At 38.2% G+C, this 25,093-nt stretch overlaps 2 protein-coding genes across 7 annotated transcripts in view; one reads left to right on the forward strand and one right to left on the reverse strand.

The window, feature by feature from the left end:
* map3k4 (mitogen-activated protein kinase kinase kinase 4) overlaps positions 1–7,458 on the forward strand; it is a 33,283-nt gene extending 25,825 nt beyond the window's left edge. For 2 of the 5 annotated variants that reach the window (XM_015362929.2, XM_006638767.3), the window contains 10 exons: positions 637–737; positions 1,102–1,182; positions 1,821–2,012; positions 2,230–2,300; positions 2,957–3,073; positions 3,321–3,480; positions 3,822–3,944; positions 4,305–4,411; positions 5,081–5,260; positions 6,210–7,458. In XM_015362929.2, coding sequence (XP_015218415.2) covers positions 637–737; positions 1,102–1,182; positions 1,821–2,012; positions 2,230–2,300; positions 2,957–3,073; positions 3,321–3,480; positions 3,822–3,944; positions 4,305–4,411; positions 5,081–5,260; positions 6,210–6,230 — 1,153 coding nt within the window. In that variant the 3' untranslated portion in view covers positions 6,231–7,458. Of the gene's footprint in view, positions 1–636; positions 738–1,101; positions 1,183–1,820; positions 2,013–2,229; positions 2,301–2,956; positions 3,074–3,320; positions 3,481–3,821; positions 3,945–4,304; positions 4,412–5,080; positions 5,261–5,750; positions 6,037–6,209 lie in introns of those variants that run through there. The other 3 variants (XM_015362930.2, XM_015362931.2, XM_015362928.2) reach the window with 2 other exon arrangements.
* Positions 7,459–7,777: 319 nt separating this feature from the next.
* On the reverse strand, positions 7,778–24,787 carry agpat4 (1-acylglycerol-3-phosphate O-acyltransferase 4 (lysophosphatidic acid acyltransferase, delta)). 2 transcript variants are annotated; one of them, XM_015362933.2, is made up of 10 exons: positions 24,486–24,787; positions 18,059–18,270; positions 16,638–16,807; positions 15,810–15,971; positions 14,914–15,067; positions 13,958–14,060; positions 13,256–13,331; positions 12,529–12,727; positions 11,976–11,996; positions 7,778–10,720 (listed from the first exon to the last, which is right to left on the reverse strand). In XM_015362933.2, exons 2-10 carry the CDS (start codon positions 18,234–18,236, stop codon positions 10,629–10,631), a joined length of 1,155 nt encoding a protein of 384 aa, XP_015218419.1. In that variant the 5' UTR covers positions 18,237–18,270; positions 24,486–24,787; the 3' UTR covers positions 7,778–10,628. The 2 variants fall into 2 exon arrangements, with proteins under 2 accessions (XP_015218419.1, XP_006638831.1); XM_006638768.3 differs by lacking the exon at positions 11,976–11,996 and having other exon boundaries at positions 24,486–24,782.
* Between the last annotated feature and the right edge of the window lie 306 nt (positions 24,788–25,093).

A 25,093-nucleotide genomic window follows, 5' to 3' on the forward strand; every position in this document is an offset into this window, starting at 1 on the left:
AGCTTAAAGTCTATTCCCTCATCCACCTGTTGTCCTTTCACCCTAGTGTTGTCTGTGAAAATGTTTGAATTGTTTTTTTTTTGAGTACCATCCAAATGAAGTTGGCTTTTGGGATTTGTGAGATTTGCACAGTAGTAGTTGATCCCTACTCGGACATCAGAATTAGAGGCTGCCTCTCTTCTTCAGACCACTGTTGTAGGTGTTTTTGAATCTCTGGTAGGAGGGAGGGACAACAGCAGCGGTCTCGAAGGTTTCCTGAGCATTTTGTGGTTTTTACTGATCAGAGGGGAGGTGTGAATGTGATGCTTTTCTAAATGGGAAGGTGGAAGGGAATATTTGTATATCTGTAGAAAGAGAATTGCTAGTGTCTTGCGCAGATTATGATACTTTTGTGCATTTTGCAAAAGGCACACAAAAATGCTACCATAGTTAATTGGTGTGAATGATAGTTTTTTGTCCTTATTTTGTGCGTCGAATAATTAATGCAACATTTCTTTTCCCAACAGAAACCTGTTTGACCAATTTACCAGATCCAGTGTCTTAAGCTGTTTTCTGTTTTATGTGATGCACAGACTGGCCCATCAGCGTGTGTGACTTCGATTAGTGCTGAGGTGTGTTTGACTTTATCATCTACAGAGGTTCTAATCTCCACGAGAATGACCGCCTGTCTTCAGTTGCAGCTGAAATGCAGTTCAGGTCTCTCAGCAGACACTCAAGCCCCACAGAAGATCGTGAAGGTGAGAGCATGGTGATTCTGAACTCTGAATTTCGTTTGCTTTGAGTCCAGTGTCCGTTGGCTTTATTTTGCCTTTTCTCTTTCTTCTGGAGTGCTTCTGCATGTCTGTGTGGGGAGCAGGGGTATTTTCCCATTTAAGTGTTTTAGGTTACAGATTAACTTGATCTTTTTAAACTCAAGCATTATTATTATACTGTTCTTTCTGTTATAAATTTTAAAATCCCATGTAGTCTTGTAGGATAATTAAGCAGTGCTTTGTCCATCTGTTTTAAAAAAATAAATTGACCTGCCAGGTAGCAGATATAACTGCCCTTCTCTCTGGAATTTCAATAATGGAAGCATTACTGCCTGTCTGTTGTCCTTAGAACCATCCTATCCTAAGGGAGACCCAAACACCACAGCAAGGAGGAGCTGGGAGCTCCGAACCTTCATCAGCCAGTCCAAAGGTGAGTCAGGACATTTTGGGAATGAGCAGCAGTGCACTGCTTATTGTTAACAGTAGTTGTTAACTTGCTCCCTTTAAAATATTATGTCAGTAAAATTTGAAACTTTGTCCTTTTAAGATGTTGGACATTCACAGGTGTCACTGAAAACAGACACAAAGTTATCAAAATATGTTAATTACCAGATGAAAATAAATGCCAGTATACAATCACTCTAAAAAATATGAACACTTGACATCTTAAATAATCTGTACAGTTGCACAATAGAATCTGTGATTGTTTCCCATTAATTTTAGCAAATGTCACACAGTATGCAATATAAAACCTTTCTAGGCAAAGTGATCACCGAACAATTCGATTGTTTGGTGATGTAGCCAATTCAGATCACTTTGACAATTTAACACTTTAACAAAGTGTGTTTGAAGTATAGCAGCAGAACGTACCTTGCAGTTCATACGTTTTTCATAAGGTTGTGTTCATTTTAAGTGATACCTGAAAGTGGCAGACATTTTAAAGGAGAACTTTGTAAATGGCAAGATTGAGGAATTGTTTAAAGGGAAAAGGCAGGTGTCACCCGCCACATATCGAGCCCTGCTTGTGTGACCAGATCCCTCTCCTGCTCTGTCTCCACCTCTGGTTAGACACCGCAGCTCGACAGAGCCCCATGGAGGCAGTGCGCAAGTCCATCAGACTGCTAGAGGACAAACGGTACGCAATGATGAAACAGAAGAACATCATCGGTCAGGTGTGCAACATCCCCAAATCCTACGACAACGTCATGCATGTGGGTCTCAGGAAAGTCACCTTCAAATGGCAGAGAGGCAATAAAATAGGTAAGTTCACACAGTGTGCTGCAGAGGGGAACCTGCGTGTTTTTCTCAAGTTGCATGGAAAAGTAAAATCTGTTACTTCAACTGTTGCTTTAATACACACTTTTGTTTTGCCAGCTTTAGGTTTGAAAACTATTGAAAGTCTTTGTGTAAGAGAAACCACACTGTGGTCAGTAAATACTCCGGTTCAGTGTTTTATAACTCTTGTGTGTCTTTATAGGTGAGGGACAATATGGAAAAGTATACACCTGCATTAATGTGGACACTGGAGAGCTGATGGCTATGAAGGAGGTAAGAGTTAAGTTTCAATCTGTTTTTCGTCTTGCCTTGTTGAACCCTCCACCAGCAAGTGATCTTTAAAACAAAATGTGAGCAAGTAGCTTCAGTTTAAAACCTTGGTGTTATTTTAAGTGCATGTTGGAAACACCAGGACATATTTCTCCCACTTTTAACAGTGCTCTGTTAAGATGTTTGCTTTACCTATGTGATGGTGAAATATTGATACATGCCTTATTTATAGATAACTGTAATGCTTTACTTATTGGCTTGAATTCCAAGATGGATAGATAAGACTTTATTGATCCCAAAGGTAAATTGATGATTGATGAAATTGATGTTAGATACTAAATAGATTTCATAATGTCTAATATTCTACAGTTCATATGCCAACTGAAGGTACTCTGCATCAGTACATAACTCCCATTCTCCAAGTGGAATTTAGTGTACACTTGCAAGGCTCATCCGTCTAGCTTCACTGATTGCAGGAGTGTAGTCTAGTTTTTAATCTGAAATCTGATGATTCAAATAGGTGCTCAAACCTGCGTCCAGTATCGCATCTGTAGAAGTCATGGCCCATGTACATTAGAGACTCTGTGACTGTCTGCCTCATATATAGGCCTGTATAATCAGTCATTGATTTTATCATCAGCGTTTTTTTTTGTTTCTAGATCCGATTCCAGCCTAATGACCACAAAACAATAAAAGAGACAGCAGATGAACTGAAAATCTTTGAAGGCATCAAACATCCAAACTTGGTTCGGTACTTTGGCGTAGAGCTACATCGGGTAAGGAGCCATTAGCCTGTTACAAGTCGGAAAGAGCACAAAGTGACTCATGGGAGCTATAAGGGTTTTCGGACAAATGTGTTTCTGGCCTAAAGAAGATTTTGACCTCCAGCTGACATTTTAGATAGATATTTAGATAGATGTAAAACTGCTTGGTGCTTCCTAGCTACAAATGTGTCCTGGGTGAGACCAGCTACCTTCAACAGCAATACATGATCCAGTGGTCAGTGTATGTGCCCTTATGCAGGAGGAGATGTATATCTTCATGGAGTTCTGTGACGAGGGTACGCTGGAAGAGGTGTCACGGCTGGGTCTACAGGAGCATGTCATCAGGCTATACAGCAAACAGATCACCATTGCTATCAACGTGCTGCACGAACATGGCATCGTACACAGAGATATCAAAGGTCAGGCACCTTTCCTGCCCATTCAGTTTGCTTAAGAGAAAACCTGCCCCGTGTTTCTTAGAGACTTCAGTTAGGCATTTAAAATATTTAACACTTAGAATTGCTGTTTGACCCTGTTTAGTTTTTAGAATACATTTTGTTATTGTCTTTTCAGTGCATGTAAAACTGAACAAATGGGAGTCTTGTGTTAGCACTTGCTAACTAGCCAGGAATAATATCCCTCTGAAGATAATATTACTTAACACCTAGACAACCTAGTGTAAGCAACTAACGTTTCCTAAGTATTAAAACATCTCCCTTATCAGAGTTATGAAGCAAAATGTTTTTTTTTCATTTATCAGGTGCCAACATCTTCTTGACATCCTCTGGACTAATTAAACTTGGAGATTTTGGCTGTTCAGTAAAGCTGAAGAATAATGCCCACACAATGCCAGGGGAGGTAAACAGCACTTTGGGCACGGCAGGTGAGACCATTTCTGATGCAGAAAGTACATTCTATCATTTGACTGTTAAGTCAAATCTTATTTGGTTCGAAACACGATGAAGTTCTCTTTCCATGTATTATGACTTTATTGCACCATATCCAGTCCATTACAAATCAGTCATTTAAAGTTCGTTATATCCTGGCAATTATACTGTGGTATATAGTAATGCTACATCTCTTATGTGAGTTAGGAATTTGAGGTGCCAATGTGCTGCATGTTCATTGTTACAGTGCTACCTGTTTATGCTGAAGTGCGAGAAACCGGTTCTCGTGTGATGACACACGGTGTTTCCTGCAGTTTTCATCAGTGCTGTAGTAACAATGCCTTGTTGCTCTGCAGCTTACATGGCACCTGAGGTCATCACTAGAGCAAAGGGTGAAGGTCATGGGCGAGCTGCTGACATCTGGAGCCTGGGCTGTGTCCTCATCGAAATGGTTACAGGCAAGGTGAGACGGACCTCTTACATAGCTTCATTCTCATTCTGCATCCCACCTGTCTGTCTTCTCTGTTCACTCCTCCTCTACAGCTCTGTCTACGCTCTGTACAGGAGACCGTGCACATCTTTTCTTGTTCTTCGTCGTCAGTCTGTGTACTCAGCTCCCACACAAATCAATCATGCCCTCCTTTATCTGAAACTGGGGTCTTGAGTAAGAACTAAATAGGACAGTAGGATCTTTTCTTTATTTGCATAACTCTGTTTTGGCTAGAGGACATGTTTAGCATTTTAAGTCTTGCCTAAACGAGTGCGGACAAAGTCATTTAAGCAGTGAGGCATTGTTAGTGTTGTATTGTATCCAGCAGGTGGCACAGCTGTGCGGTTTTCTAAACGGCTGCTGACCTTTTGTTTAAATGCTTTGTAAAGGCCAGCTTTTACAATAGAAAGGTCAGATCTTTTTTTTTAAGCACTTGAAAAGCAGACCATTCAAAAGTTTGTGAACATTTTTATCAAAAATCAATGTCTGAATATGCCAGAAGAAGGTATAGTGAACTGCAGCTATTAAAGAATATCAATAAGAGGAATATGTCTTTGGTTATGGATTTAAGGTAAATGGAAACTGCTGTCTTGAAGAAGCAGCAGGTTTGCTGATGGTGTTGTGTTGTTTGTTTGAAAACAGCGCCCCTGGCATGAGTATGAGCACAACTTCCAGATCATGTACAAGGTGGGCATGGGGCACAAGCCACCTATCCCTGAGAAGCTGAGCACTGAAGGCAAGGACTTCTTAAGCCATTGCTTGGAGAGCGAGCCCAAGCAGAGGTGGACTGCCAGTGCACTGCTTGACCACCCTTTTGTGAAGGTCAGTCATAACTTTCTTGTAGACCGACACCCTGTCATCACTGTACCCCTGACACACCTTTCTCTGCAGCTGCGGCTGTGTGAACCCTGAAGTGTATGGGGCAGAATTACACAAGCTGCAGTTTTGTTTCATCCTCCCTTAGGTCTGTCATTCATTTAAATAGAATTATGCAGGAATTCTGATATTTCTTTTAAGTGGTCTTAAAAAAAAAAAAACACTAAAACTTTTCCATCGCTGCAAAGGCCAGGAAACAGATAACCTTCTGTGGTACACAGCCACAGACATGGTCATCAGATATGAAGTTCCAGTACAGTTTTAACCCCCCCAAACACATAGTTAGACAAAAAGGGGTTATTTAGATGAGTAAGTGGAGGATGTTATACCAGTAACATTTTGCTGGCCTGTTTTTCTTTCATTAGTGCTATTTTCTTCTCTGCTGTAATCTATAAACCATTAAGGATTTTTTTTTGCTTTAAAATTATTGTTGCAGGCAATCTATAAGGTACAAGCCAACAGCTAAGGAAAAGAATTCCTCAGTCAAATGAGTAGACTCACAGGGGGCAATGAGTTCATGGTTGGCACAAGAAGCTTGAGACATTGGTTTTTGCTGGCCAGAACAGTCCTGTTGAAAAGTGTGGTTCAGTCATGCACCACATCACCTTCATTACAGCCTCAGCTGAAGGCTATTGTGTTTGAAGAATGGGATGGGATTGGTCTGAAAATTATTAATTATTATTAAAGAACCTTGTGGAACATATCCCACACCTTTGTTTCAGCTGTTATTTTTGCTTGCAGCGACCTCATTTTTATCCATATTTCTATAAAATAGTTCTACCTATTTTAGCTGATGAGTGTTTAACTTTGATGTTCATGTTTCTTTGTGCATTATTTTAATGCATGAAAGTGCATATGTAGATATTTTTTTCCAAAAATATCATTTTAATTCCAGGTTTGTACAGATGAAGAATGAAGCTTGAAGTGACTCAACGGTTGTTCTGACACATACAAACAAATCACTACTGTATGTAATATTTACAATAAATTGTGTTCAGACAAACAACAATGCATTTTAGCTATTGAGGTTCACAGCTGGATTCAATCACTCATCCAGTAACACTGACAAGTCCAGCAGAAAAGCAAGTCTTAAGTGTATAGTAAGGGGCATTTTTGTACATAGAATTGGATTGGTAATCCATGTATATAGAATTGTAAAGCTTAGTAGCCACTTCCAGACTTGCTGTTCTGCTGACCTTTATTAGAAAATAAGAACAAAGCTTGGGTTCTTTTTGCAGCTAATGCTTTTTTGCCCAAGAAGTGCAACTCTATTCCAACAGAGGGGAGAGTGGCTGCGACTTCAATTACCAACAGGGAACGGTGCCGATTAATTCGGCCTTGTTGAAGGGCAGATGTTACGAACCTGCAGGGTATGAGCTCAGAAGTGTGTGTTGTACTGGTTCTTGTGTTCCATTAAAACTGGAGAAATGAGTAAGATCCACAAAAGGGTTCTCATTATAACTATTGTTTAGGGCAAGCTTAGAAAGGTTTTTATTTATTCGATTTTGGGGTTAATTATTTTCACTATCTTGCCTTGAAACACATTTTTACTGGTTGTATATAAATAGTGTTGACACAAAATCATCCACACTCCCCAAGAGGATACCTATACCTGCAGCAGTTCCTGGCCTGCTGCTCATGACTTGTATCCCTGTGATATAAGGCTCTGGAACTCCTCTGGCCCATGGAGTGAAGTCTGTGTCCCTTTCTGACTGACAAGCTCAGCAATCAAGGAGGTCACTCCAAACTACTGCTGCTGCTGCATTCGATTCTGGCACATGCTGCTCCTGTGATGTTTGCAATGGAAAAACAAAATGGCAAATAATAAGTGCATGTTTAGGTAAAAGTGCCATTACTACTGTACAAGGACCACTTGTGGTTTCTGCCATCAACTTGCAAAAGAACAGCAGGGGAACGGCTGGGAGTTCTGACCCTGAAATTCTGGACTTCTACTGTCGGATAGCCTCTAGACTGTGTAAAGATGATTTTTGTTTTAGCTTTTTCCTGTTTGTTGTGCTGTGCAACTATTTTTAATTTGTACAAATGCACTGACTTCTGTAAAACTCGTTTTGCCAGCTTCTGTAAGTTTGTCTTCTGCAAAGACTGATCAATTTTTTTTCCAATAAATTGTTTATTTTAGGAAATATGTTCTGTGAAACAGAATTCTTCAAAAGGACAGAATCTGTGTTTTTATTGTTACCTGTAGTTATAGAGGAGGAACTGTACTTGTGCAAAACAAAATTCTAGATAGCCATCCTTTCTCTTAGGTAAGTGGTTTGTGAATATTGTAGGCTTTTATGAATATTTAAAGACTTTCTAGGTATAATCACATGTAGTAAATGGGAAGTGCATGACAATAGGAGCATACTTCTACAACTACATTAATGTAATGAAAAATACAAGTTTGTTTTGTGGGTTGCAACAGATAGCTCAAGCAGGCTGTTGTCAGGAAATAAGTAAAAATAGACAGGAAGTGCTGAGCATTTATTTCCTTCCATGGCAGAAGTACATTTATAAATTCATAGCCTTTTTTTCAAGGAACTTGTCAATAAGACACCAAGCAAGTAGTAACAATTAAAAAACATCAGACTTTACAATTTACAAAAAAAAAATATTTATTCATGTTAAGTTTGAAATTTTCTTTAAAGGAGTAGCACAAAGTCACTAAAGGAGTGTTAAAGTCCAGGTACTGCATGTAAATTTTTTGAAAAGCACAGATAAATCGCATTTGTGATCAAAAGAAGTTCAATAAAGAGGAGCATTGGGAGCGTTGATCTCTCCACAATCTTAACGGCAAGTCTTCTATATGCCAATCCTCATTAGGGTACACGCCTTATGCCAAATATTAACACTAAACAGAGCCGCCAGTCTTGACAAATTAATAATTTATTAAAACAAATAAGAATCCACAATGCTTATGTTTTTGCTGCATTATATACATATGATATATTTGTGTGCCTCAGAAATAAACATCAAAGCTTCTCATGCTCTATTTATATGGTTTGTACTTTTAATATTAACAGTCACTTGCATTTCATTCCAATGATTTGCAGAGCAATTAGCAAAGCTTATAAGTTGAAGAGACTAGTAGCACAGATCATAGTAGACAGTCTTTTCTGTTGGTACAAACTAAGCACAATTGTGTATAGAGGACAAAGTTATGGGCTTGCATAACGAACTATTTCACCTGATTTTGTGTTCTCATTTACTGCATAAGCATTAATTTCTGCTTTATGATTTGTCAGACATCAGAGCTAGATTCAGCAATACCCTAGTATGCAGGTACTGATAAAAACAAATTCTGAAGTGCGCTGCAATGTCAGCAAATTTGCAATGAACAAAATGGAACCACTTAATTCCCTCTTGATCAGGTTATTTTCCAGCAGTGGAATCTGTTCATTACGGAAGGGTCGTTGATATTTCTGGTATCAGGCAAGCTCCTTAAGAGGTGGTTTGGAGGTCACTGTGACTTAAAAACAACTTCTGACAAATAGTCTTTTTTGGTGGGCCCCTCGGGGTTTGGCTTTTTTTAGGAGGCCTTTACAACAGGTCCTGCATGCCTAGTGACTCCTGTATTTCACTTCATCCTCAGTTGTAAAACCTTTAACCCTACTGCGCTCTTTAAAGTTGTGTCCAGCTCTGAAACTAGGACAGATTTAAGGTCACCTGCAGATATCCATAACAACACACACACGAGAAATACAGTTATTCAGTTAAGATATTAAGGGCTCAGCTGGAATGAAAATAAAATCCTGATATCAGACTCTTGGAAACCCTGCTTTACAAGAATGGTTTTACTTTCTCTTGTTCATGGTCTCATTTTTATTAGGCCCCTCTCTAAAAGTACAATTTCAAAGTGCAGTGCAAAATTAAAATATACTATTCCCTTGACTATATTTGATCCATTATACCCATTATAAATATTAAAAGCAGTTGAAAACTGCCTCTGTCAATCACTCCACTTTCACATTAAATACTGAAAGTTGTTTTAATACGGAATCTCTGTCCAATCAAACACTGAAATGTCCTATTATCGTAATACTAGTAATCACTGTTTGACACAAGAAAACAAGCTTCCTGCAATTGACTGACAAAAACACTGACAAAACCTCTGCTACTGTAGTTTCCTTAGCAGCCAAGGCAACCAAAATGACATTGTGATTTGACCATGTTCCTGTTGGTCAGCCATCTGTTTCCATTTAGCTGTAGCATGACATGTAGTTTGGGCATGCGGTTGCCCTAACTACGCAACTCCAGTGTTGTTTCCTCTTACACCTGTCCTGTCTGGCATAGCACAAAGGCTTTGGGAAATGTGCAGATGTGAAAGTCAGTTCCACAGATGGGATGGGAAGTTCAGCTTATGGATATATGGAAATTAAGTAATTAATACCTTGAATAACTGTTCTTGATAGCTACATTACAGACTGGCCATTATGTCCAAAAAGTTATTTTTATTGATGTAAGTCTGTAACTAATCTAACAAAAATTGCACATAAGCAAAACAATCTTTATATTTAAACCTGAATGTTGTTGTGCTATCCTATCAATAGAATACCAGCAATTTGATTTTTCCAAATTACATGGAAAAACAGCTACACCAAGAGACAAATTATTTAGGGAAGAAACCATATTGTACACCATGGTTAGTCCTATTAAAATAATTAAAGTTTACCCTTGGATTAAATGCCATGGATTTAGAGCCGATGTAAAAGCAATGTGACGTGGTATTTTAATGAAATGGCTCACAAGTACTGGCACTAATGAGAATTGCTACTGTTACACAGTTAACTTGTGCTTTGCTGTGGAAGGAACTGGACTTTTACAAGGGTTTTTCAGTGCAACCTGTTTATAAAGAGATTCTTGGCCGTTAAGTTTTAATCTGTTTTTAGGGCCGATATCATAATCTGAACCACAGCAGCTTATAAGGGTCTAGGCAGTACATGGTGAACCGGAATAAAAATTCATAATGGTCTTATTAGCACCGCATCTGAACACTTGTAGCTACATCACGTGTAATTGTAAGGCATCTATATGTATCCATAAAAATGAATGCATGTGCTATCAAGGCACATATACAATAAGTGACTTAAGCTGTCCTTCAGTCTGTGATAATGAATTAAGCTGCACCACTAGTTTTTCCTAACTTTTGAAAGCTCATGAACTCTTCTGTACAGCAGGTAGTGTGCCCTGTAGGCGTCTTCCATATTTTTATAGTACCAGTGTTAATAGTGTTCATTGCATATATCAGCATTTTATCCTGTTATAATACAAAGCTATGTGTGTCGCCTTTGGTTTGTCATGGCTTCTGAATGTTTCAGTTGGTTTTTCGTTGTAAATCTTTATTCCCATAGCTGGATCCCTTGTCTATCTCTGTGACTCCAATCATCCACCGAACTCCAACAGAAGCTTGAAACAAAAAAAAAAGGGAGAGCAAGTTGTTCTGTAAAGTACCATTACACACAGCAACAATATTAATAACATGAATCTTGGAGAATTGGGTGGGTACTTAGTTCATGGATAAAATGTTTAGTACATAGTCAATGTCCACAAAGGCATAATACTGCCCATACCTGGTAAATGATTAATGCATTGCTAGGTGTACAAAGCATTATATCATGCATTTACTGTCAAATTAGTGCATCACTGTAATCAGTGTCAACACTGAAACAAAAGAGACCATGGCTGTAGGCCTGTACAGGGGTATTTACAGTGTAATACTACAACACTTTCCCCTTCTATTTCATCATCTGCTAATTCCAAAGTACAAAATACGCTTGTTTCATAAACTATAATTTGGATAAAGAAGCAATAAATCCTAAGGACAGGAAAGACAGATGCTCCTGCGGATATCAAAATCCTCAGCGCAGCTGGTTCACGAGCTTGTCAACACATTAGGAATCAAAAGCCATGTAATGTCATGTGAACCTTTTCTAAAAGCTTTCAGTCTCTGGCTGTGCTAACCAGCAGCCTCTGCTGAGACAGTCTGTATGTTTGATGAGGGAGTGGATGGCTTGAGACAGCAGATGATCTCAAATCATTTAATAGTTTTGTTTTGAATCAGTAACTTATTTATGGGTTGCCTTAGGTTTTCAGTCAAATCCTCCACATCACATCATCTCAGAAGACTCTTAACTCAACAGCATAGAAAACATTATTTTTATATTATGTTGTGAAAGGACTGTTAAGATTGTAGGGCAGATTGAATGCTTTAAAACATGCAGATTGTTCTCTTTAAAGTTTTCAATAAACACTGCAATATCATTCATCACTTACTTCAATTCTTATCACTAAACATACAAAGTAAGTTAAGCAAGTACATTTTTTTCAGCCTGGGTCATTTTCAGAATTACCACCAGCACTATTATGATAGTGAATCTTGGTACGTTTGCCCTGTCTTTTATTTTTAAAGCTTTCTTGAGCTTATTTCTTGAAAACTTGCAACCATTATTTAATCCATTAAATGAGCACATACCATTACAGAAAAACATTACTGTAACAGATGAAACTCGTTCTGTCATTTGAAGGTACTTGGCCTATCAAGTTCCTCAATTTTGTAAGACTTTACATAAACCAGGATTGAAAAAATGAGTGTCATGCAATTCAACTGCAAGGCAGCATGCTTTAAAATTCCATACTTCCAGTGATGTAAAGCTATACTTACGAGTACCTGACTGACAGTTTGCTAATAAAATATTTGGACACAGGAAAAAAAAAAGAATTAATCACGCTTGATATGATATAAATCCCAAATATTCTACAAGCATTCATTCGAGTGAGGACCCCAAGGCTTAAAGCTGCTCATTCCAATTCTATACGTGAGATAACCCAGAAATTAACAACAAACTTTTAAATTGGTATTAGCATAAATAAAGTCTACCTCAATAAGGGAGACACAGAAAATAAGGGACTGGTTCAGGATCCCATTGGTTTTCTTGTGGATCAATATGTACTTTATATAAGATGTTACCATTATTGTTAGTAGGTCTAATAGTGTCCTTCAGGGATACTCTTCTTTCTTCAGCATGGATTTCCTATCGTACCGACCCCCCTTCCCATTTTTACATCTTGCCCTTCCCTCCCCTAGCCACTGTCCTCGGAGCAGCTGGGACCCCACCGGTGTCGTCCTGGCATGCCTGAGGCACAGAATTCTGTGCTGGTTCAGCGATGTACTGCGGACGCTTTAGTTTCAAAGGTGCCTTTGCAAGCACACTGACCTGCCACACAGAGGGCGATGAAGCTGAAGAGCGTCATGGAGGAGCCGGTGCTGATCACGCTGACCAACAGATGGCCGAGGGGGTACAGCAGGAGAGCTGCCCAGAAGAGAAAGTTGAGGAGAGCCCAGGGACGCCGTGGCGGGCTGACTGCCTGGCCTGGGAAACGCCCAGTTTTATAGTACTCCTCCTGAAAAGCATCCTAGTGGAGAAAAGGAGTGGATAAGCAGCATCAGCACTGGGTTGGTTCTGATGAAAAAGCAAGTCTTTCATTTTAAACTTTGAAAAAGATATTTACATAATATGAAAAGTGTATTTAACTTACAGTTGGGCTGAACTGTTTCTAACAGTTCTTGTGTTGGGTGTGCAGTACTGTATTGATAAAAATCTTTGAGTGTCTAAGGATACACTCCAGAGATTAAATAATGGTTACCTCAAACACTAAAAGTCCACTTTCATGCATGCACGCTCATTTAGAGAGAAATTTAGCAAGAGAGTCTTTCAGCCAGACTTTATGAATTAGTCCTTCCTTTCAAATGGTACAGTGCTTCTGGAGGTATGAACACAGAGACTTAAAAGGCACAGGCAATTAAAAAAAACCAGGTATTCAAACCCTTTCCCGTTTAATGTGTTTGGTACACTTTTTAATAAAAAAAAAAGATCACTTAATCAAAACATTAAATAAGCTGTCTCAGTCATATTCTACAGTGGAAATCAGGGTAGTTCTCACCTTTTCCTGGTACAGTTTGTGGAGCCAGTTAGAACACTCTACCTCATCCTCAGGAATGTTTTCTAAAGGAATCCGCCTAGGAACAAGAAGAAATAAAGTCCACAGATTTAACACCATCCACATTTCTCTCCTTTAGTGTTTAGATTTTGACATGTGCCCTTTTACTTTTTTATATGAATTGTAAGAATTCTATGTACAGCAGGCATGTTATACATAGGGTATGTACAGTAGTGACAAAAGGCAATGCTCCTTTTTGTCATTTTAAAATGTTCAGTTATATTCCTGGACTACAGGGTCTACTGGTTTTCCATTACCCCCAGGCATTTAACCTTCCTCTACCACCTACGGGTCTGACAGTTTTCAAAACCAGGAGGCTTTGTTTTAAAAATTCAGTGCGGTATTTGCATGGCATTGGAAAACCTGATAGACTGGCATATCCCATCCAGGGAGTTTTTCTTTTCTTCTCTTTTCAGCATGGAATGAACCAAATAGTGATGTAACCTTTTAGAAATTAATCCAACACACTATCCATAAAAATAAAAAGGACCGCTACCAAGTAAATGTTTTCAAAATATGATTTGAAATACTAGAGCAAACTTTCCACAATTATTTGCACATTGTGCCCAGAAGTATCAAAAACCATTGTGTGATTGTGCAGAGTGCAATTGCAACTACAAGTTCCTGTGATGACATGCCTCTTACCTCACATATAAATCTGCATGATACTTTTTCCCATTGAGAAGTCCCAGTAGAGTTGGGTTTTCATTGTTTCTGAAATTAAGTGTAGAATCGTACACAGCAGCAACTACAGAGCAAACAGAGAGTAAAACCACACAATGAGTCAGTTCATCTGTCCTTGCATTTCACCCGATGACTGGGGTTAAAAGTTTCATGGGCATTATTCACACCTGCTTTTTTTACTCTGAGCTTGCAAACCGAAAAAAGCCAAAAGGTGAAGAAGAAAAAGATAAGCAAAATCACCTAAACTGTAACTGAAACAAAGTCAGTTATTAAATGAAAAAGACCTCCTTTTGTGTAACATGTTCACTGAAATTTTACTGAACAAGCATGAGATAAGTAAATTCATTATGCCGATTAACACAGTTGGAAGCAATAAACTGTACATCAGCACCACATGGATTGCACCAGGGTGCAGATGATTTGGGATTCCCATTCTTCCCAATAATTTCAGTGATCCCAATTGTGGTAACAGTATCTTATACAGTACCATCCCTTGTAGATTTATAGTAACTAGTGTCTCAAGGTCCTTTCTGCAAAGGGAATATTTGTATCTGTGTCCCTAAACTGTAGGCAATCAACCCCTGCTTTCACTTTGCCCAGATGCATGTCAAAATGAAGTTTGTTCCTTTTCTGTTGCAACTCTAGCCAAAAAAAAAAAAAAAATGGTGGACTCATAAAGCTCTGACTCACAGCTCTGCTACCATGGAGAAAATCAAAGTACATCAACACATTATTTACTTAGGCACAGGCTCTTAAAGTCAGAATTGACCAGATCCCATACTCAGCTATTACAGGACACGGGTTAACATTACTCCAGTGTTTCTGCATGTCAGGTACAATGAGTTCTCTCTTTACTGTCTCAGTACAACAAACATACGATAATAAAATATTGCGATTAACTCCTTTCTGCTCCTTACCAGAATTGCGCAGGTTCTGCACAGTGACACAAAAGCCTTTTGTTCTGGGCAGGAGATGGTATTTGAGCTTGGGCAGCCCCTTAGCTTCTGCCACCTGCATGCTGATCTGATGCTTCTTCTCTGTGAAACGTGTCCCTTCGCAGTGTAATAGAAACTGCAAAAACACAGAAATGACATCAAGGTGATGTTAAAGATGCATCAATGGCTATAGTTCTTTTTTTTTAAAAGCTGTAGAATGTTACCTACTACGTGTATTATGGCTCTCAGGGTCATATTATAGGAAATATTAATCATGGCCTTTCCCTCAGCCTTCATTTACTTTTTTAATGAATAATACAGATCTAAAAAGGATGTATTTAGTCTGCCAATAGGAACTCACAAAACTAGTATCCTGGAATGCCTTATACTTGAAAGCATCACTGATATCCTGATACAGTAAGTGCAAATGTAGTGCAAGAATCACTCGTTTGTAACGTTCTGGTCAAAAATAATAAAATGAGTTGGGCCAAATGATCCCAATTCTGCCCCTAGCAATCCCGAGCCAAATCTTCACAATCAGTTAGTGCCATGACCCAGACTCAAACTCTCAATGTCAAGATCACAGAGCTCAAGCTGTGCTTGAAGTAAGCTCTCTTTACTTGCTGAGCCACTCATGAGCCCCTTGTAACAAATTTGTCAGCCAACAAACAATTTGATTTGTCTTTGGGGAGTATCAAAACTGTCCTACCCTGAAACAGATACACTGCTGGTTTTAAAGCTGCCACAAATCAGGTACACAATTTTTCAGATCAGTAAAAGAGAAGGTTCATGTCCCATAAGGAGAACACTGCAGAAAGCACTTATGTTGGGATGTTCAGCTGGACTGTACTTGCGGAGCATTTTTTAGTTGGTCATACCCAGTAGTTCACGGGATAGTCTCGGAGGTTTTGTAAGCTCTTCGCCACCATCGTTCGATCCTCATCCCACTTCCGCTTGCAGAAGACAATCTCAAGGAAGTACCACATCCAGCCAATGAGAGGTACATAAGACAGTTCTTTTTTAGCCAGGACCTTGGAGCTCTGAAAGAAAAGGATTCTCTTAGAGCCACCAGAATAAGGCGTAACTAAGACTGCTGCTGGTCTGAGGCCTATACTGTATGATATCTTTGGTACTGTACGTATGCCTGTTTTTAAAGAAGCAGTTGCCAAAGGAATTTTCTGCTGTAGAGTAAGTTGTGTGTACCTTGTGAGAAGGGGGTTTTGAAAATGGACAGGAAACAGTCAGATCCTATGGCTACTCCACATAAACAAAGGCTATGAACCTTGTTGTAAAGAGCGTAAACACTAGCATAAAATAAATACTAGATTTACATGTAATGCCAGTATATATTTAAATTGAGTACTCGAGGCTACGTCTTCCATTTCAAACATTGTCAGTCTATGAAATTTCAGGTCTCGTCTATCATTTTATTTGATTCATAAAAATTCTATGTATTTCAATTATTGCACAAAATATTTTAATGATTGTATATGGACAGGCTTACTACTGTTCAATAGTAAAAAAATATAATTTAAGGGTACAGTTTCACAATCAAACATTTAGAGAATCTCTTTTTTTCCTCCAGGGCAAGTATTTCAGTAAGCTTGCACTCCTAAACAAAATTAGGTTCTCCAGTTATTAAGTTAGCTCAAAAACAAAACAAACAGAAAAACAAACAATATTTATAACTTAATGCCATCTCTTACCCCTAGGACTCCAAATCTTTCACAAAAGGTCCAACCACAGAGGAAGTCAATCTCAAAGTTGTGATTAAGGATGACAATGGCGTTTTCTTTGCCATAGAGTTTATAGCTTTCCAGATCAGTGTAGAGCCTGCACTCAGTACCCGACCACCACTCAAGCAGGGCCACCATCTCTACAGGGAAGCACAAGAAGCCGAGAAATGTCACAGTCACACAGGTTTTTAGACCCTAATGTCAAATTGCAGAATTCAAAACTACACTTCATGAGAACCTCACATCTGTCACCTCATGGGGTCACTGTCAGTACAGGAACCACTAAATACATTCCATAAATAAACAGACACAAATTCCTATTTGCCCTCTGTATTAACTTCTCCCTTATGAGCTGGCAATATTACTGGTAAAATGGTAATTTTTTAAATAGATTTTTAAAGTATCCTAACCCAAACCCCAATCCTAACAAAACTCTAATCGCACATGAATACTCAATGCTGACTATAGACCCGTACCAACAATCCTGAATGAATGAAACACTAGGAGACTAGAGATGAACTTCATGAGCAAGTTCACAAGGGTTTTCATTTGGTTAATGTACAGTACAGTAACATGTGCCTTTCATGGAAACAGTGACAATGTTTTTTCATTCTTATATAGTCAGTATTAGATAAAGATACATTGCATATAATATTAAGTTTAGGTCCCTTAAGAAATCAAAGCAGTTTGGCACTGCAATGAGAATGACCATCATAGGTCAATACAACTGTTAAGTCAACAAGTTAGAATTAACTTACTTTTAGCAAAGACATTCATAGAACTTTCAGAATAATAGCACACTGGAACTTTCACTGCTAAACAATGACATTACAGTGTTTTTATTTTCCTCCACAGCTTCACATTCATGATCTAAATTATTTAAGTGTTCTGCTAAAATATATTGGAAGTGCCATATTGGTGACTCATGGGTACAGGATAAAATCAGGTAGATGTGAAAGCAACATTAGTTACAACAGTTACAGTTCAATACTAGAATTATCCAACAGTTTTGCTTCAGGGGTATTTTCCTGTTTATTTAGTGGGTCTTAATTTAGCTTGTATCATAGATTAAACCTTATAGACGAAAAAAGCACTAGAAAAGGCTTTAAGGAGATAAACCTCTTAAGTGTCCTTGCATCTCCTCTTAAGTGTCCTTGCATCTTAGAGCTTCCCTTTATACATGTCAAATTGTTGCTGTGCTGTGGATAGAAGCTATACCTGTACTGAAGTTCTTCCAGTTGAATGCAATAAAAACCCTAAGTGTACATGTTCTAAAGATCAATTCAGATTTGCCCTAGTGTCATTTCCCTTTCAGCAAAATTCACTAGAATTATAAAGCAACAGCTGTGAGAGTAGCATGAATGTGGTAGTGATGGGCACAGGGCACTCACGGCTCGCTATGCAGTATCCCAGCCTGCAGTTCAGCCTCCTGTAGAACTGCTTGTTGAATGGCCAGATTAACAGGGTTAATAGCTGAATGAAGTTGATGATGAGGCCACTGACAAGGAACACATAGCAGATAAGGAGATGACAGAGGAACTGCGATTTCACAAACTCCAGCACTCCCATTCTTCAGAAGTAAACAGACCTCAGCTGGAATAGCCTGTAAAAAATGATGATTAGTGCACTCTAAAAAGGGGGAAAAATTAATTACTATTTATATCTTTATTATAGTGGTTATTCTTATGAAACACTTCACAACATTTACAACATTTGGAGCTTGTGCAACAAATGGTCAAAGAAAAACAATGTGCAATGTTAAATACAACAAGCTGAAGATAAAGAATTGCTGGAAAGGAACAAAGTCACTAACAGTACTTTTCTAATACACAGACATGTGCTTTATTTGGTAAAGTGCCTCGCACAAGTCTACTGATCATTGTTAATAAGCTATGGCCTGGCCAGACAGCAGATCTGTTCCCTCTGAGAACATGTTTCTAGTTTCATAGGATCTCTTTATTAGGGTCCTCACTAACCGACTGGCAAAAGTGGAGAACCAACTTAAACCCTAAAGACAAAACAGGATCATCAGTACAGTGAAGGCTGGGAAATTACATCTTCTCTAAGCCAATGTTACTGTTGGTGCAGTGATGTGCACACAGCTAAAAGCTTCTCTGTTGTGCAGACTGCACTGCACTCACTCTTTTGGTTTTGTGCAAGAGCTACTTTTCTTTACAGGCTCAACAAATACAGGAAGTTTCATCAGAGGAACACCCATGCACTCCTGGGTAAGCAGAAGTTAAAATGTAAGCACCTGGTATTTACTAATCCCAACTGAAAGGGAACATTACCCTAACACACAGTGTGTAGCAAGACCACTTCACTTTTTACAATGCATCTTACTCAGTATACAGTACGTCACAGTGTTATGTTAAGAGGTTAATCTTTCTAAAACAATTACAACCTATTTCTCTAAAACATGTTTTCACATATATTAGACTGCAGCTATTCACCTCCTCACACTGCTGGGGACTTTGTGCTGTCTTTTCAGGATGAAGGACCACAATACACGTTACAGTCCTGCAGCTCACAGCAACAGACTAGAAGTCTCACCAGTCTATAAAGTCTGCCTCCTACAAATCTACCTAGAAATAAATCATAGAGATTAAAGTATTCATATTTCTCCTACACGATTCTTAATGCACTTCATATACAGTACTGTACACTGAAGTCCAGTCCTAAGGTAAGATTGTATGTACCTAGTTTAGGTACACTACTGAAGCTCAACTTTAATCAGTATGTTTCTGAGTTCAGTTATAACTGAAACAAATCATCTATCAAAAACATATTTTAGTTGTTGTAAAACCACTGTATACCTCAGTATTGTAGCTTTACAAAATAATGATACAAAGTAGTTTTCATTATCTCTTTACAAAGTTATAATATTATCAGTTCTGCCATATTGTTCTAAAAGCTTTTTTAAAAATGAAAAAGTTGGGAGAAGTACTCTGTCAGTGGCTGTTAAGTTAATAACTCAGGGTACTTTGCTCTTCAATTTAAGAGGAAAACAATGGTTGTCAACCCTTGTGAAATAGTTTGTGGTTTTATCTGGTTACAGGAAGAATGGTTTGTACAAAACAGCATTGCACTGGTCTGAGGGAAACCATCTGCGATATTTGTTAAAGATACCATGCCTTCTTGTGAAAAATCGACATGGCTGTAGATCAATAATTTCCACATACAGTATATCACCTTTTCTACAAAGATGAAATTTAATATCTTTTTAAATAATGTTTTGAGTGAATATTAATATTTACATGGTACACTGTCTAACCTTTATCACACTACACTGGCGTCACACCTGTTTGTACAAAAAACATTTTAGAATAGTTACTGGACTAATATAATTTATTTCACTTTTACATGGTTGTATTAAAATAACAATTACTTTACTATGCTTTCTTCTAATGTTCTAGGTAAAGTAAACAGTAAATTACCTAAATTTATCATCACTTATGTTGCAAAATGAAGATGGATAGCTCTGTGATTGAGACACCCACAGAACATAATATATCTGATTTCTCTATACTGCCTTTTATGAAAAAATAATCTGCTTCAGCAGGAATTTAGGGTAGACACATTTTTAATTTAAATAGAATTTCAATTCAATACTGACTCTCTATGGGCAAATATTTGATAAATTTATAACTGATGATTTGATTACAGTGTTTTTCACTAGTCAGGTGCAATTATAACTGTGCTCTTAAATATTTTTTTTTTCTAAGCACAATCAATGACAAAAAATAATTGGAAAAGCAAAAATCTATAATTGTAGATATATAGGGTAGTTTTGGTATGTATTCTGGCATTGTTAGTTTCACAGTTACAGAACCTGCAAACTCGTGTTCAAAGTCATCCAGTTTGTGATGAAACCAAATGTGTCTGAGTCTTCATTTGTAGAGGAAATTCAGCAATATGAGTGGAAAATACACAGTTCACTGAACATGTAATCTCAACTCAATCAGGTCTCAGATTCCTTGCTATTTGATCAACTTTACAAAAGGATGTCTCAAATGTGATAAAAGACAGAAGATGTTTAACTTAAACAAATCTGTGAAAACAGATTTTAAATCAGCAAAGTTATGCTCCCTTAAATTACTAGAGCACAATGCACTGTTAAATATTGCCTATTGAAACAATGCACAGTATTATGAGCACCAGGCAGTTAGGTTTGATTGCCATGGTTTTTAAAGTTCTCCTACTGAGTCTCACCACAGAATCATGTCTCATTAAGTAATTTGCTATAAAGCTTTGCTTGGCTTGATTTGTGCCTGACAACTCAGTACAACCTCACCGTGCAGATGCCTATACAAGTAATGATAATTGGGCTTCCTTTGGTCAAGTCATTCAATGTTACAGAAAAGCAGGTGAAGCAGAAACAAGCCCAACTGGTCTTGTTTCAAATGTGAGATGACATCACAAACACAAGTTCTACAACATTTTGGGAACTAACTGGGGAACGTTTCTTCCAGTTGGTAAGAAGTTAAAACTCATGCAGAACTCATAACTAGAAAAATCATTGTTTCTTTTGCTCAATGTGACAGCAGAATTTATTAATTTATTGCAGTATTCTGCATACAGTACATGACTCTGGAACCCAGTTCTACATATCTGTTACTTTTCAATGCCTTTTCTTTAGAAGTTGATAAAGTGCAGAATAATTAGTATAAGATTACAAAATATAGAACATGTTATAGTGTATTAAGTAAGATGGAGACAGAAATCTTCGAGTTGACTTTGCACTGATAAAAACTGCAAATAGCAGAAAAAAGGCTTTCTTGCCCTACATTCCTTCAAAACTAAAAGCAGAATATCACATAGTACGACATTTAAAAGAACAGTTAAATAGTTTAAAAGAGTAACTCAAGCTGTGGATATAACACTTGGACATATTTAAAGTTGCGGGCCCTAAAATGCAGCAAGTGCAGCGGTCTCTGGAACAGGTAGGTACAGTTTGTAGAGCTGTGGTTTTGAAGTTCTGCTGTGTGCTCAGGTGTGTTTGCCCCTCCCTGGGCAGGAGCACTATCTCTCTTTACATCACCACTGATTGTGCAATGACATCCTACTCACTCAACTGGTCATGGCAATTTGACAGTTAAGCTGAAAAGTTAATATTTATCAACTGTGGTTTATTGCTTTAATTTCCAATTCATGTGCTTGCTTTCTTTATAAAATGTCATAAAAAGCAAACTACAAAAAAAATAATACTTATTCACTAGTGCTAGCACTCATACCTAAAAATATTTTGGTGTGCTGAACCAAAGAGTGTCAAACATTGTAAATATTTTTGTTTTAGTTTCTGAACTAAAATAAGTCATTCCCAACAAACATTTTGTTCACAGCGCAGCTGAAAACATCGATACATTTTTAAAGGATGAGGTAATTACATATCTGTAAAAAGACCCAAATTTAAAACACGTTATCACTTGCCTCTGTTTTTTTAATATTCCTGAGTCTGCTGCATTTTTCATTTTAAAATTATTTTCAACACCATTCCTATGACTGAAAATAAAGTATTCAGATTCTAAACACATCCTAATTCCAACTCTATCCTCAGTGCTAACACAACCATAACCACACATACTGAATAGCATGTACAGGAGATACTGTAGCTGTGTCAGCGTGCGTAGGCTGCAAAGGCACAAGTAAAGGTTTCTTCTATGCTGAAAAGAGAAGAAAAGAAACACAACGTTTCGACTGTGGAGCCTTCTTCGGGTGTCTTCGGGGAGCCTTTTTTTGACCCGAAGAAGATTCCACAGCCGAAACGTTGTTTCTTTTCTTCTCTTTTCAGAGAAGAAACCTTTACTTGTTCCTTGCATACTGTATATGCACCTGGAAACATGGAAACATGCAGTACTAAAAGTCTTTGGAATTATAGCATGACTCTATAATGAATTATGCAATACTTACTGATTAACCAATTCAATACAACATTTTGACATTCACAAAGTTCTATTTCCTGTTGGTAATAGTTTAAATATGGAGGGACAATAATGCTAACTTCAACAGTCTGCTTTTTGTGTTAACAGTGGCAATAAACTGCCTATTATTGTATGTTGTAGACATTTTGAGACCAATGTTCCACTGAGTGTTATGGCAAAAGACATAAATGTAATGCCTTAATAGTTCCAAAGTTTCAGGCAATCTAAATAAAATATTTCAAAGACTTTGCATGAATCTGAGATTAATGTCATGTTCTTGTCCACAGTAATGCTGGATCTTAAACCAACAGCACACCTGTGAGGATGATTCAGACTGAAATGCATATCCGTTTCAACCAAATATAACTGCTGATCTAGTTGATGTTTTCCAGAGTGAGCATAGAAATATGCCTGTGATGTCTCTGCCAGTCTACATCAAGCTGTAAGTATTCATATTACTGGTGGACCCACCAGATTTCAATAATTAACTCAATCCATCTCTGCCAGACTATTGTTTAAAAATGATTCAATGGTGTAATCAAGGTTGAGCCCAATTTTTAAAAGATTTGTCTTTACATTTTATATTACTCTTTAGTATAGCCCCTGTCCTAATAGCACAAAACACATTTACGTAAACAAAAATGTTCCATGACAAAATTACATTTAGATATAAGCCCAACTCCAAGACAAAACACTAACTGTATCTCTGAATCACCTGGATACTTCAAAGTAAGCTGTCAATTGTAAAAACATTCTAATATTTTGTGTCAATATACATATTAAAAGTAAAACATCCACGAAGCCAGATGATGTGAAAAAATAAAAAAGTGCACATTATTACACTACATTATTTATTATGCAGAAAATGAATTTGATTTGAGACCTAAAGTTCTACTTTGGGCTTTTATCAGGTTATTGTTTAAATTATGTTTCTCCTGCAACTTGATAGGAAGTTTTTCTTTGCTTTCAGACACTCCAGGTCTGGTTGGTGAGCACAGCTTCAAGATTCTGCAACTTGCAGGGTAGATGGAGAGGAGCTCCAGCTGACCAACTGGGAAATTGACTAGCATTTAAGACTATAAGGTAGAGCACAGTGGAAAAAAAAAGTGCAAAGAGAGGGAAACTTTGGACTGAACAGGAAGTGTGCAATGTATCTTGAAATAAGATATTTAGCCCTCAGGACAAACGACTGACAGAACAGGCTTTTACAGTTCCTTTCGTACAGAAGGGAAAAAACAAATGTACCACATGTTGATAATCAAAACTGATGCAGTATGGTACTTGTTTGATGTGGAAAAAACAACTAAAAAAAAGGTCTTGGAAAAAGAGACATATCACTAACCCCCCATCGCCAGGGAAACTAAAATACCCATGTGACAAGAGTTTAAAAAAATAACCTAGCAATAAAAGAAGGACTTATACAAGCATGAGTAGAATCCACATTTACAGTAAAGCACACCTTCTGTCTTCTGTCTTACTATCTATATGAATGTGTTGTACATGCATGAATGGTGGGCCTGTGTCTGCCTTTCTGAGCAATTACTCTGCAGTTACCATGGAAACTGAAAAGAGACATGCCACCAACCAGTCCCACATGACACAGTTGATAACTAGAACATTCCCTCAGCCTCTGCTTTGGTACACACACTGGAGCCCAGCAGCCTGCTTACAACACAGATCCCTCACTTTTAGTTTTGGTTTCTTGCCTGGGTGCGCTCCACACACAGAAACCTCAAAGCCAAGATAGTTCATTTTTTCCACCCTATTGGTATACTTTCTTTGCTCAGGCAGCCATGGCCCTTCAAACATAAGAAACCCATGAAGCAGAAAAGGATGTGAAACAAATGAAGGGAACAAAAAATAACCCATACAGAATATTAATGAGCATGTACTGTACCTCGTGCCTGGTATTCCTGACCACATGGACTGCAGAACGTCACTGAGGAGGAAGTAGGAGCGAGGAGGAGACAAGCAGAGATGGAGTGAGGGGAGTGCAACAATTTCTTGCACAGCAGATCAGCACAAAGCCAGCCACAGCCCTCTGCGTAGACCCCACCCAGTGCAGGCAAACTCCACCCCAGGGGTGGTCTCCTTGTTGGAGGAAAGCCTGCGCCTCCCCGTCAGATCACTTCCTGCCACAGCTCACAGCTCACAGCTCAGTCAGCAGCCGGGGTCTCAAAACACAGTCCTCTGGGGCCTCTGGGGAGAGGGAGGGAACTAGGAAACTAGCTGTTTCATTTACAGCTGTAGAGACAAGGAGGTGGGCACCGAGGCCTGCTAACACAGGACTGATACAACAGCACCCCCTGCAGGCTGCACAGCCAAAGGCAAAGATTATCTCCAAAAAGGGAAATCACTTCTAAATGTACAAAAAAACATAGCAATATTAGTAGTCTCAATCCAAGAATACAGCTATGCAGTATACTGTATATTACATGCTGATATGTTGCAGAAGCAACAGCCTTGTGGCTGGAGTGAAAGAACATAGTCTAAATACTCAACTGT

This window comes from Lepisosteus oculatus, chromosome 17 (assembly GCF_040954835.1).
Source record: "Lepisosteus oculatus isolate fLepOcu1 chromosome 17, fLepOcu1.hap2, whole genome shotgun sequence".
NCBI classification, from domain to species: domain Eukaryota; kingdom Metazoa; phylum Chordata; class Actinopteri; order Semionotiformes; family Lepisosteidae; genus Lepisosteus; species Lepisosteus oculatus.

What these genes read in the sequence shown, in the direction of transcription:
- agpat4 (XM_015362933.2), bottom strand. Translation starts at nt 18,236, where the DNA reads ATGGGAGTGCTGGAGTTTGTGAAATCGCAGTTCCTCTGTCATCTCCTT. An exon ending in ACTATCCCGTGAACTACTGG is followed by an intron (nt 15,068 to 15,809) that starts GTATGACCAACT and finishes GTGTTTTTGCAG; the next exon opens with TTTCTATTACACTGCGAAGG. An exon ending in AAACTGTCAGTCAGGTACTC is followed by an intron (nt 10,721 to 11,975) that starts GTAAGTATAGCT and finishes TTTTGTTTCAAG; the next exon opens with CTTCTGTTGGAGTTCGGTGG.